At 33.2% G+C, this 13,376-nt stretch overlaps 1 protein-coding gene across 2 annotated transcripts in view; it reads left to right on the top strand.

Moving 5' to 3' along the window:
• Positions 1 to 13,376, top strand: part of ASCC3 (activating signal cointegrator 1 complex subunit 3) — a 310,528-nt gene that overhangs the window by 105,407 nt on the left and 191,745 nt on the right. For both annotated transcript variants that reach the window (XM_028508379.2, XM_036024518.1), the window contains exons 11-13: positions 7,794 to 7,958; positions 10,208 to 10,384; positions 11,802 to 11,873. In XM_028508379.2, the coding sequence (XP_028364180.1) occupies positions 7,794 to 7,958; positions 10,208 to 10,384; positions 11,802 to 11,873 (414 nt within the window). The remainder of the gene's footprint in view (positions 1 to 7,793; positions 7,959 to 10,207; positions 10,385 to 11,801; positions 11,874 to 13,376) is intronic.

Here is a 13,376-nt window from a genome sequence, read left to right as displayed (position 1 = left end):
TGGTGCCATGGATGCTGCCTGAGAATGTGGAGCTGTCTTACCTGGGCTGCTAGAGCCATTGGGTAAATGCTGGTAGAATCAGGAGCCTGGGTTTTGCAGGAGCCTTGTAGGGAGGCACCAAGGTCCTTGAAAGTTTTGTGGTGAAATAGGGCACTCACTGTACTTCTCCAACAGGACAGGTATTTCTCTGTGCTGGGCCGCCTGGGCTTAGAGGAGGGGTGATGGAGGTAATGTGAATCTTTCTTTTCTACCCTCCAGAATGTATCTTTTCTTATTTCCATGCATCCTCCACATACTTTAATCCATCACCTAGAATCTTAAGCTCTTCTGAAGTTATTTTCATGCATGACTAGTTCAAATTGATGTCTCTTGCGGGAGTGGTGACTGAACACTAGAAATTCTTCTGCCACTTTGCTGAGATCACTTCTAGTTTTTCAGTTGGGTGGTGGGAAAGGCTTAAAGCCACTTTCTGTACTTAATCACAGATTCTGAATTGGCTGATCCTTTGGGTGTATTTGCTTTTCTCTATCAATTTTCATGCCTCATTGTCAGTGTATGTGAGTTTCTGTTATTTCAAAGCCAGTGACAAATAATTGCAGTTGATCCCTTTTTCAGTGCTATAAGTTAGATTATAGAAATGGACAGGAATGAGAAAAAAGTGCAGGAAAATTTGTAATTTCACTGAGCTCTGTGCCGTAGTCATACTGGTGCTATCTGTGTAGTTTATACCCCGAGTTACGGGCAGAGTCAGTGGCAGTTGGTTGCAAAAGGTCAGCTGTCCCTTCATAGGTGACCTTTGTATTTCATCACATTGTGTGAGAGTCTGGATCTCATTTCACTTCTTTGCTGTTTTTGTTTGTTTGTTTGTTTTTAAAGTCTAAGCTTCTAAACTTCTTGGCTTTATCTTTGTATTCCTAACCACAGACTTGGAGTGAGTGACTTGGTCATAAACGTCTAGTGAGAAATTCTCCTTTGGATAACCACGAATTGTGACTGAATAGTCACATTACCTATCTTCATTCTTTTTCTCAGTAAAATAAATAGTATTCAAATAGTATAAACAGATAAACAATAAGGAAAGGTAGTTTCCTTATTTGCACTTATTTTCTTCAGCCTATGTACCCTGTAATAATTTAAGACTTTAGAATCCTCCCTTTATCTTCTTCCCATCAGTATATCCCCAACAAACATTTGCTTATTTGTTCTTGAGTTAGTAAGAACTCTTAATATTGAATGTCTGGAATTATTTGAGGAACTGAAAAAATGGTATTATTTTGAATCATTTTTGTGAAGAACTACAGAATACATTTTTAGCTCATCACATTTGAAGTTGTAGTACTTTTGTTTTACAATGTGACATTTTAAAGTGTTTCATTTCAGTAAGAAATCGACCCTCAGACTGAGCTTTGCAGGTGTGGCAGGAAAGAAGACTGTCAAATGTCCCAAGTCATATGAGGGAGGATTTTTCCCCACTTTCACAAGGTACTTTCACCAGTCTGATCTGGGGGAAAAAACTACAAAACCAACTCTGCTCTCTATGAGCCACATCCCAATTGTACAGAATAGGACTTACATTGGACAGATTTCTACCACAAATTACTCACATGTGAAGAACTTGCCTTTGTGAGTGAGCAGAAGCGAAATACTGTTAAGTGGTCTATGACCCTTGCTCAGACTTTAGTGGAATGAAATCCTGGGGCACCATGGACAAGCAGTTAGAATGATGAGAGCAAGGTCTTTATGTTTTATACATATGGCAGTATAAGCTGTTTTTATACTTTTCTCTATTATGTGAAATTAGTAGTTTTAGGGTAAAACTAAAGGATGGTATTCTTTACAAGCTTATGCCAATCACACTAGACTTTAGTATGTATGTTCTGGGATTATTGGAAAGTGTTTTAAATCAATAACAAAAAAACTGTAAGGAAAATTCTATTCTAGCTGTAAACACATGAGGTCTAGAAAGTATTTTCTTAAATATTCAGCTTTGAATTATATATTATAGGGACTTTTTCTCCCCTATTCCCAGCACTCCATGTTCTCTTCCTTCAAAAGTTTTAAAATGTTTTATTGAATTATATGTTATTTCTTTATTTAATATTACTTAGGAAATCTTAGCTAAAATAGTATAGAATTTTTTTTAACATGGAAATACCAAGACTACATTCTTTATACTTTAGCTTGACCATACATATCTTTCCAGTGAAGAATATGCGTTAAGAATACCTTCATATTTAAAGATTTCTCAGTTTTTATATTTTCATTCCATAATTGAATTCTGTCATCCCTGGCATAAATATAAGTATATTTATATAAGTATACTTAATATAAGTAGCTACTTCAGAGGATTCTGTGTGTCACACGTGTCGGTGTGCACTCATGCATGTGAATTGATGGGAGAGGAAGGAACATAAAAAATGTAGAAAAATAGTTGGAACTAACTGATTGGTTGTGGTGTCCTGGGGGCAGGTATAATCTCCAAGCTGTCAGATTCCATTACAGGCGCTGTTGCCATCTATCAGAGCTGACGTGTGTAGCAGAGGTTAGTATAACTGTAATTATTTGTGTGTTTATTGAATCTAACCCATGTGGCATTTTAGATTTAATCTTTAAATTAAAACATTCATATAATTATAAGCTTTTTGGTTGAATAGTATGTGAATATGTACTTTAAAAAGGAAGATAGACTTCCTGAATCTTGCAGTGTTGCCTGGTCTACATCTGTAGCATTAGAATGTGCTTTGTAACAACTCCAGGCTGTTTTTTACCACAAAAGGTATATTAAGCAAGAATTCATGAATACTGCTGTTTAGCTTAGTTAATGGGTTCTAACATTTTCAACTAAAATGAACTATATTTCATCAGTTGCAATACACATTTTAAAAATGATAGTACTTTTCATTAATTTCTTAGTGACACACAAAATAATGTTGTAACTTAATCAGTGGTTCCTGAGATTTGATGAAATATACTAATATACTCTTGGGTTTCAATGACTATATTTTGGTATTTTACCATTCTGGTTTATAAAAAAGTCATTTATATATTTAGTTTAAACATTTTTTTTCTAATTGCCTACAATCTAAGTACCAAAAATTTCAAAATAAATTTTAAATATTATAAAGGCAAGCAAGTATACTTTTATTTTTAAACTTTGTGTATTCTTTGGATTTAACAATTTATTTAACATTTCAAATCTAGTTTTAATTTATAGGTATCTGCCTCAAGGAAAAAAATTACACCAACAGTATAAATTATTTTTTAAAAATGTTGAAATTCAATATGATACGAATATGACTTACATAACTTTACAATAGCTGTAACTGGATGTGTTAAACATAAAAGAGATGATTTTTAGAGGTCACAGGCATTTATCTGTTTCTGAGGCTAGGTATGTATTGTTGATAGTCATTTAGGATCGTGCTTTTCTGTATAACAGTTTAATTTATTGGAATTAGAAGATTTTATGGACTGGGCTGGGTATGAAAAATATGAAAGACAAGGATATATTTTGTTTTAAAATAAGGAACAACAAGAATAACATTAAGGAAATATGGGGATTGTGCAGTCTAAATTATGTGTCTGATTTCTTCTCTTTTTGGGTCAAAGAGTCCCCATAAGTATATTGAACATCTTTATCTTTTTGCTTTTGGTGCTTATTGAGGTCTCTGGTTGAGGAGAAGATTGTAAAGTGGGCAGGAAATTGGCCTAAATTTAGAAGCTGTCACCTGTACTTTAAAAAATACTAAAGTATCTCCAATTAATAGGTAGAAGAATTTGGACTTACATGCAAAATTCCATATTTGGTCCCTTTGTCAAGGTGTTTGCAGTACAAACATAAAGACATGCTTACACGCACGATCATACAGGAGGTGATATGTGATCAGTGAATGTCAGAAGGACAGAAAACATATTTGCTTATTTTTTTCACAGCCTGGAATATTCTCTTTTTCTTTGTCTGGCAAACTCTTATTCCTGTTCAGTTCTGGTATCTCCTCTTGCCATTTAAGTTTTGTTTTAATTATAAGTTACATACACTTACGATAGCATATATATACACATCTTACTGTAATTGAAATAAAATATACACACACAATAGTGCAAAAACTGTAAATGAACAGCTTGATACATTTTTTCTAAAGTGAATATACTAATGTAGTCACCAACCATAGACAGAAGAATGAAAATGGCCCCCTATCTTACACCACTCACCAAATGCACCTCAGAATGGATAAAGACATATTCTAAGACCCAAAGCTGTAAAACTACTTGAAGGTAATATTGGGGGAAATGTTCCTTGACATTGGTCTTGGAAATTATTTTTTGGATATGACACCAGAAGCACATGGAACAAAAAGAATAAACAGGACAAAAAGTAAATGAAAAAGCTTCTATAGAGCAAAAGAAACAATCAGTGAAATGAAAACACAAGCTACAGAATGGGAAAAAATGTTTCAAACTCTCTGATAAGGGGTAAATGTCCAAAATATGTAAGAAGCTTATAGAACATAATGGCAAAAAAAAAAAACAATTAAAAAATGGGCAAGGGCTTAAATAGACATTTTTTCTAAAGAAGTCATACAGTGGCCACCAAATATATGGAAAGATGCTCAGCATCATTAATCTTCAGGGAAGTGCAAATTATAATCACAATAAGATGTCACACATCTGTTAGAATGGCCGTTGTCAAAAAGACAGGAGATAACAAATGTTATCAAGGATGTGGACAAAAGGGAACCCTTTTGAGCTATTGGTGGGAATGTTGCTGCCACTATGGATAACAGTGTAGGGGTTTCTCAAAAAATTAAAAAGAGAACTACTATATGATACAACAGTCCCATTTCTGGATATATATCCAGATGAAATCTCCATCTTGAAAGGGTATCTGCACTCCTGTGCTCTTTGCAGCATTATTCTCAATAGCTAAGACATGGAAACCACCTATTTATCCATGGGAGAATGGATAAAGAAAATGTGATATAATTGAGCATTGTTCAGCTATAAAAAAGGAAATCCAGCATTTTTCCACAACATGATGGACCTTGAGGACATTATGCTGAGTGTGAAATAAGCCAGAGAAAGAGAAATGCTGTGTGTTTCACTGAACGTATGTAATATGAAATTGCCAAACTCAAGGAAACAGTATAATGGTGGCTGCCAGAACCTGGGGGGTGGGGGGAAATGGACACATGCTGGTCAAAGTGTGCAAGCCTCCAGCTGCAAGATAAATGTGTTCTGGAGACTAATGTACCACGTGGTGACTGTAGTTGACAATACTATAGACTTGTGAGTTGTTAAGAAAGTGTACCTTAAATGTCATCACCGCACACACATATGCCTGTGTGCATACACACACAACCATGCAGTTATGTGGGGGGTCGCAGACTTTCACTAATGTGATTGAGGTAAGCATTTTGCAATATATGTATTTTTATCAAATCACATTGTACACTTAAATTTATGTGTTAAATGTCAAACATAACAAAGCTGGGAGAGGGAAAAGGAGATAAAATGACTTCCTCTAAGTCACAAAGTTTCAAAGGCAGAAGATAATATTGTGGTTATTAATGTTTAAGTGAATGACCAAATAACTGGTTTTGATTAGTTGTAGGTCCTGTCAAGTCATTTGGTTTTGCCATCAAATGGATGAACATTTTAAAACTGAATGCACCAAATCTTCGGCACAGTGCTGGCATATATCATCTCGACTGTGTCACTTTCCCAGTAGACATGCTGAAATTGGAACCATTTGGAATGACTTGGTATACTCCTGAGGGCATAAGGACATGTGTTGAGAGAAATTTAATTTGACAGTAAGAATATTGACAGTTAACCCGTGCCCTGCTACAAGAGCAGGTGGCGATGCCTTACATAAGTTCCAATTCATTAAGCAAATGTGTTACTTCCTAGGCATTTCAGTTCAGAGAACCAAAGTAATGAAATATTGAAATAAATGAAGCCACTTGTCACTACACTGAAAGTAAAGTATAGAAAACAAAATACCAAAATGAATTTTTAAGATTAGGCGGTATACTTTTTTGATATCTGAAAAATCTGATTTTAAAATATAATTGTCACCACATTAGTATCTTGGTAAGTTAACTATAAGAAAGTATTAGCACAGTAGTCTATGTTCATGGTGAAGTAGGTAGCCAAGCTGTGTATTTGTTATTATAATTTAATGGTGTACCTTGTAGCTTCCCTAATATTTACTACTAATAAACTTGGCATTTTATAATTTAATATGACATAAATTTACATTTTAGGAGAATTGTTTTTGAAAAGAGATAAGCATGTTTTTCATGAAAAGGGTTGTTAGTAAGTGATCTGGGTGTATTTATATTATATGCACTTGTTAATATATTTTGGGTCATTTTAAATTTGTCATTTTTCAAAGTAGACTAATTTATTATAATATAAAAGAGATATTAATTAATTCACAGTGAGTTTTTCAACCCATTTTAGATCTCCAAATTTGTTATCCATTTATACTTAGTTCTAGTAGCATATTTTTTTCCATAAAATTTAATATGCTTTCAACATTGCTCTTTAACTTTAGCAAGTTAAGTAGGTAGCTTTGGATTTGTAGTATTTCACACCTTAGACATGTATTCCTTAATTTGTTTCATTACAGCTTGCCAATTAATGTTGTACTGAAGTACATCAGTTAAATTTTGTGGTCAGTATAGTTCATTTCAAAATGATAGCAGTGATTTCTCTAATAATATAACAGAGTATGTTGACAAATTTGGATTGTGCATTTGTTAAGAATTTATTTAGCACTTGCAATCTAAAAAAAAAGATTATTGTCATCCCTGTAGGTGACTTCAAAACATATGTGAAATAACATAACGAGAGTGCTGACACCGCAGTCTGACCCCCAGTTCATTTAATCTCTTCAAAGCACACTTGTGTTGTGATTCCTGGTACACTGGCTAAGGAACAGCTTTGGTTTCAGTTTGTCACCTCACGTGTTCTTTGAATTATCCACTTACAGGATTCTTTCCTAATGTAATGTTATAGTAGAAGACATTACTAAACTTGTTATCTTTTTCTCTGCTACAGTGTGCTTTTTAGAGGACACAGACAATTCAACATATAAAACAGCAAATAGATATTTAATCGAAGGCTCTTGTCAAATAGTCTGAAGTTTTGCTGAGTGCCCTAGGCCTACCTCCTGCTTGGTTGTATGCCCTGGATCACTAGGGACTCACAGTCTGTCTTCCTGTTGTCTGCTTGTTATGCTGTAGTATTTGTGTTCATTTTTAGTAGAAAGTACTGTGTATATGATTGAAATTCAATGGCATTTTTTAAAAACTGGGTATCAGTAGTAAATTTCCTCCAAGTTTGGGCAGGTACAAACAGGTTACCATTCCGAGAGTGAATTCTTGGTTCCTTTCTCATTTCCATTTAATGCTTTGTTTACTTCTTTGTCCCTCTTCAAATAAAGACCATTGTCAGTATATGTAGGTTTAAAAGGTAGTGTCATTTGTTTTTTACATTGTAAGATGCTTTTTAAAAAAACTTGTCTATTTTGAACACTTCACCCTGCAATGTAAAGACCAAGTACCTCATTGAGTTTTAAATAACTGTTTAATATCAAAATGCGGAGAGTGGTCCAGCTGAAGTGACCATTGCCTACAGTGAATTAGATATCATTCTGGGATATTCTAACACTTTTTATTTGATCTGTGTATAGGTGGCCAATTGTATTTCTTTTTGAATGACATAGTTGAAATGTAAGTAATCTATGTGACTTTTTTACCTTTTTCATGTATTTTCTTGTCTTATAGATGCTTGTGACCACACCAGAAAAATGGGATGTAGTGACAAGAAAGAGTGTTGGGGATGTAGCTGTTTCCCAAATTGTAAAGCTCCTTATTCTCGATGAAGTTCACTTGCTGCATGAAGACAGAGGACCAGTATTAGAAAGCATAGTGGCACGTACTTTACGGCAGGTCAGAGGGAGTTCCTTAAAAGCTCATTTTGGAGGGATGAGTAACTTTTTAATTTGAAATGTAGCATTCAGAGAAATAGTAATAAGTATTGTTCATGGGGACAAAGTTAATTTTACTAGGCTGAAAACTTGAGCTATTTCATTTTCATGTTAAAAGTAACTCTGTCTTCCAAGTCTTATTTTATTGAAGTCTCTTTAACTAAAATAAGTACTAGAAAACTTCTGTTCTAAATCTATATTGTAACCTCCACTTCCTTTCCAGTACTGCTGACCCTTTTTCAAAGATGAAACTTGTACTAAAGTTGGAGTATATTTTCGGTTATGAGGTTAATAGTTAAAAATGAAAATTTATATCTCCATCATTCTACCCATCCATCCGTTGAAAACCCACTATTCTTTTGACACTGCCAAATATTGCTTCTATAAAGTGTTTCCCAGTTCACCTTTTTCAGGGTCCCTTTATACTTCCCTTTCTTTGCAAATTTTTAGCATTTAACAGTGTTACTTATAATTTCACACCTTGCTATAATTAATTCTATCTTCATCTGTATTGCCTAGATTTGATTTCCTTGACAGAAGCGTGTGTGTGATTCTTGTCATATTTCCAATGTACTAGTGCAATACTCGCAACTATTGTTATTAAATGGCTAAGTACCTATTTTTATTTGTTCCTTGTGATGACCAGATTGTCCCAGTAGATGGCAGTGTTTTACACAGCACTGCAACAATGGTAACTAATGGGCTCCACAGGGAGCTATTCTAATGCAGTGTAGATTCTCTTCTGGTTCTGAGTTGCATGGTGGTAGTAAGGAATAAATTCACAACACACTTGGAATAATTGAGAGAAATTTGGAAAAGAGAAAAGTGTAAGAAAGGCTAAATATGTTGCATTTGACAACATTGAACTAATACTGTCTTCTTAACTGTTTTCAGTGAATAGGGAGACTATTTGAACTTAGATTTTTATGTGAGGGAAAATGTAATAAAAACTATGCCTAGTTTTGGGGCTAATGAAAGAGGTAGCTAAAAAATACTAACTTTTATAGTTTTTAACAATAATTTTTAGGTGAATATGTATAGTGTATAGAGCTTTGAGATTTGGCTTAGGATATAAAGTTACAAGTTATCCCTATTTAAAAGGAAGTGTTTCTCACAGGGGCTTATCTGTATTGAGAATAATTATGTTTTTAGATTTAAAAAATACAGTTCTTTTAAAAAATTGATTTTTAGTAGAAAAGTATCTCTGGTGTTTGTAAGGTACCATGTGTTTTAAAAGTACTTAAAATTAATAACTCTTGTGCTGTAAATAATGATTTTAAAACCAAAAATCAATCTTATTTCCTTTCAAATCACCATCAGTGCTACTTAGGACTGTTGTATAATTAAAAATGACCGTTCTAATTCCTATCCTGTGTTATCACAACATGTAAGGGAGATTTCTTAAATAATGGGTGTGATCATCTCTTCTTATTTAGAGTTTCTTACTTTTTGATTGGTGTGGGTTTGGGTTTTTACTGATACCTGTAAGATTTCCTTAGTGAAAGCAAATTCATAGTAAAAAGTAATATATGTATTTGTGCTTTGATTTTCATCCATATCTATCTGTACGTGTGAATCTGTCCTACTCAGCGTATCCCCTTTGACTAAAGGTTAAGTCCTAAGCCAGTATTGATGGATGGATGATTCTGAAAGTATTCATGTCACTCACATTGACCTCCTTTGCCTACACCCACTGAATCTTCTTGATTGAGCAAACTTATCCACAGCTTTTGCCAAAGAGTGCTACCAAGTTGTTGCTAGTGACATCTTGGGGTCATAACATATTTTAATTGTCAAGTGAATGGAATTTTTTGGCCATTCCCTTTGTTTTATATTTCTAGATATATAACATTGTCATCAGAGAATGTGGCTTATATTACTTTTACTTGTGGAATATACTGTGGTTTTTTGTGACCTTCATGCATTTTTAAGAAACAAGAAGAAAACGTTAACTAATAAGATTTTTCCAGTTCAGAAAATCTACTAAACTTATGTTTTTAATTATTTTATATCATCCGAGATGTGACCTTTAGGCCAGTCTTCCTTCGTATGATCTGTCTTTTAGGTTATGTGTTATAATTCTGTATTCCTTGGGGATCTTGTTTTATTGTGAATGTTTCATACTTTATATTACTAAAATTTATTGTAAGCTTAATAAAAATCCAGATGTGTTGAATTTACCTCATACATTACTTAAAATAATCCATATAGGTTGAATCCACACAAAGTATGATAAGGATTCTTGGACTGTCTGCAACCTTACCCAACTACCTCGATGTTGCTACATTTTTGCACGTTAACCCCTTCATTGGACTTTTCTATTTTGATGGCCGTTTTCGACCAGTTCCTCTTGGACAAACATTTCTGGGGGTTAAAAGTGCAAATAAGGTAAATATTAATTTAATAATTATACTTTTTTAAAATACTTCTGTTGATGTATTGTTTAATACTTATTTGGGATCAGAGACTTCAAAGGACCATTTCAGTAGTATTGCAAATATAAAATCCTAGACAGAGTCAAGCAGTTTCTTAACTATAGGTAGGAAAGTAATTCCTCTTCCAAAAAGTTGCTTATAGTAGTTTGCATTGCTATTATCAATGTGTATTTTTGTATTCTCAGCTATGAATATAAGTTATATGTAAGAATATACATTTCAAAAAGTTATTTTGATATATTGAAAGCCGGTGTTAAATAATACAGGGTTACCATTAAACCAGTAATACATAATTTGATATATTATTTATCTAAAACAAATAACCTTGTATGCAAGTAAAAAAAATTTCATGGTAGCAACTATTAAGGGAAGTGCTCTGTTTAACTTACAGTGTTTTATCATACTATATTAATTATAAGTGGAAAGTTTAGAAACTCATGATGTGATTCAGTTGTTATGGAAAAACATTGGAAAATGGTGTGTGTGATGTATCTGATTCAATATAGGTAATTACTTTGGCTAGAATTCAACCTAAAATACACTGAAAAATTATTAGCATTTTTATTTGGAAGAGTTGTTTCTTGAATCATTGATGGGGAGTAAATTACCTAGTGATTATCTTATCTACCTCAGTCAGTATAAAACATGAATTTCAGAATGCTAAAGTGTTTAAATTATTAAAACAAAAAATCTGAACCATAGTCATTTCAGATGTATTCAACATTTTCACCCCCTCCAGACTCTTAATAAATGTTGAGTAAAGAGATGCAGCCTGTGTCCCATGCCTATTCCTCTGGGTTAACCACCTCCTTTTTGACTGAAAACTTTTTCATCATTAATAAGGAAAAATGAAGTCCTTTTTTACTTTAATGAATTTGATATTAAATTTCCAGTTAATCAGAAATATGTTCTACATATGCATTACAGAAACAGCACATGTCTTTGCATGTCACTTTTGTGTGCCATAATATTCTACTGGTAGTGTTCTAGTGATTTTGAGAATTACACAGGAAAACTCTGTGCTTTATAGAATGAAATAGAAGAATGGCTGAAGAATGGGTTTGTCTGGGGAAAGCAGAGAAAAGAACTTCACAATTATTCTAAAATATGTATGACTAGTTTATTATCCTTTAAATTATTGTCTTTAAAAAACTTGGCACTCTCAGAAACTTAGTACTCTGAAAGTATTCTATGATGTGTTTTTATCTGTATTTTTAAATTTCATTGTGATATTTATGTTGCATTTGCTATTTCTGAGTTCTGGCTAGTCTGAAAGTAAATAAAGATGCATTGCAATTGACAGGGTTTTGTAAGTAGAAAGTTTATAATTGCCTCATTTGATTTTTTTTTAACATTTTAAACACTTTCAGGTGCAACAGTTGAATAACATGGACGAAGTATGCTATGAAAGTGTTTTGAAGCAAGTAAAGGCTGGACACCAGGTATATTTTATACTGTTTTTAGACAATACTTAATGGTTAAAATTAGTAATTATTATGCTGCTAAGAAAATGTTTCTGGAATTCCGAGAGATTTTATTTCATAATTTTTTAGCCCAATGGGTAATAATATAGATAATATAAATATACTGATATTGAGAGGTCATTCTATTTTGTTTGCTATTTTTATTCAGTAGATGAAAGTGAAGAATTTTATTCTTTAATTTTTAAAAAAAATTTTAAAAAGCACCAACCTGTTCTTATCTTAAAAACTTTTAATGGAATTTTTTTTACATAATGTAAAAGTTTTAAATGTTGTATTATTCTGATTTCCTGAAGTAGTGTCATTTGAAATAGATATAATAAAGTTTTGTATTGTTTTATGGTGTTTGGAAGGAAACTAAGCAGTTTCACTTTTAAACTCCATTGTCTCAACTGCTCCAGTCCAGATTTTTAAAGAAAGTGGAATGCTAACTGTTGCTTAGAATAAAACTTAATCACTGCCCAATTGTATATGGTTCTTTGAATTACTTATTTTTTTCCATGTTGTTAGGCTAAAAAATATGACATGTGAAATGAAATATTTTCTGGTTCTTTAATTTTTAAATTTGTTATAGGAATAGTGGAATCCTTTCATTTCCAGAGTAAATCTTGTGTGGAGCCCCATTAAAGCAATCAGAGATGAATCAGACTTGAGAGCATCGAACACTACCTACTGAGCATTCTTGATGCACTTTGTCCCTTCTTAAGAAAGCTTTAAAATCAATTTGTTAGCTAATCTCAAGAGAATGTCCTTAATTTTAAGAATAACTTTTAAGGAAAAAAAAAACATGACTGACTTGTGTAATATTAGTGGTTTACCTTACCTCATGATTAGTAAATGCCTAAAACTGCTAAGATTATCTTGCATTGAGTATCTGACTGAATTCTCTCAGCAGCCAATGAGGCAGATACTATTATCCTCATTGGACAGATAAAGAAAATTAGGTGCTGTGTGAAATAAAGTAGCACGTCCCTGTCATTTGATGAGTGCACTTACACATCCAGGCCTTGTGGGTGCAGAGTCTTCAGTAACCATTGTTTCATATCACTTTATTTTCATTTATTTTTATATCAGTGTTATTCTTTGATCCTCATTATAAAATTGCTTTGTGGGTTGCATGATTGCTCATCATGTCCAAGTAAAGAAATGTAAAAAGCCAATATTCTTTTTTTACATCAAAAAATAGTCCCAAATACTAGTCATTATTCTGGGTCAGGAGACAGGAAACTTTTTCTGTAAAAGAGCCAGGTAGTAAATAGTTTAGGCTTTGTGGACCTTATATTTTCTGTCATAGCTACTCAGCGCTGCTGCTGTGGCATAAAAGCAGCAGGGACAGTGTATGAACAGTTGGGCATGGCTGTGTTCCAGTAAAGCTTTACTTACAGAAACATACATCGGCTGCATTTGACTTGCAGGCTGTAGTTCGCCATCCTCTGTTCTAGATTGCCATATGAGATTTAATTG

The sequence above is a fragment of the Phyllostomus discolor genome, chromosome 4, assembly GCF_004126475.2.
Source record: "Phyllostomus discolor isolate MPI-MPIP mPhyDis1 chromosome 4, mPhyDis1.pri.v3, whole genome shotgun sequence".
Taxonomy (NCBI): Eukaryota; Metazoa; Chordata; class Mammalia; order Chiroptera; family Phyllostomidae; genus Phyllostomus; species Phyllostomus discolor.
This window is presented reverse-complemented; position numbering and strand designations above follow the sequence as displayed.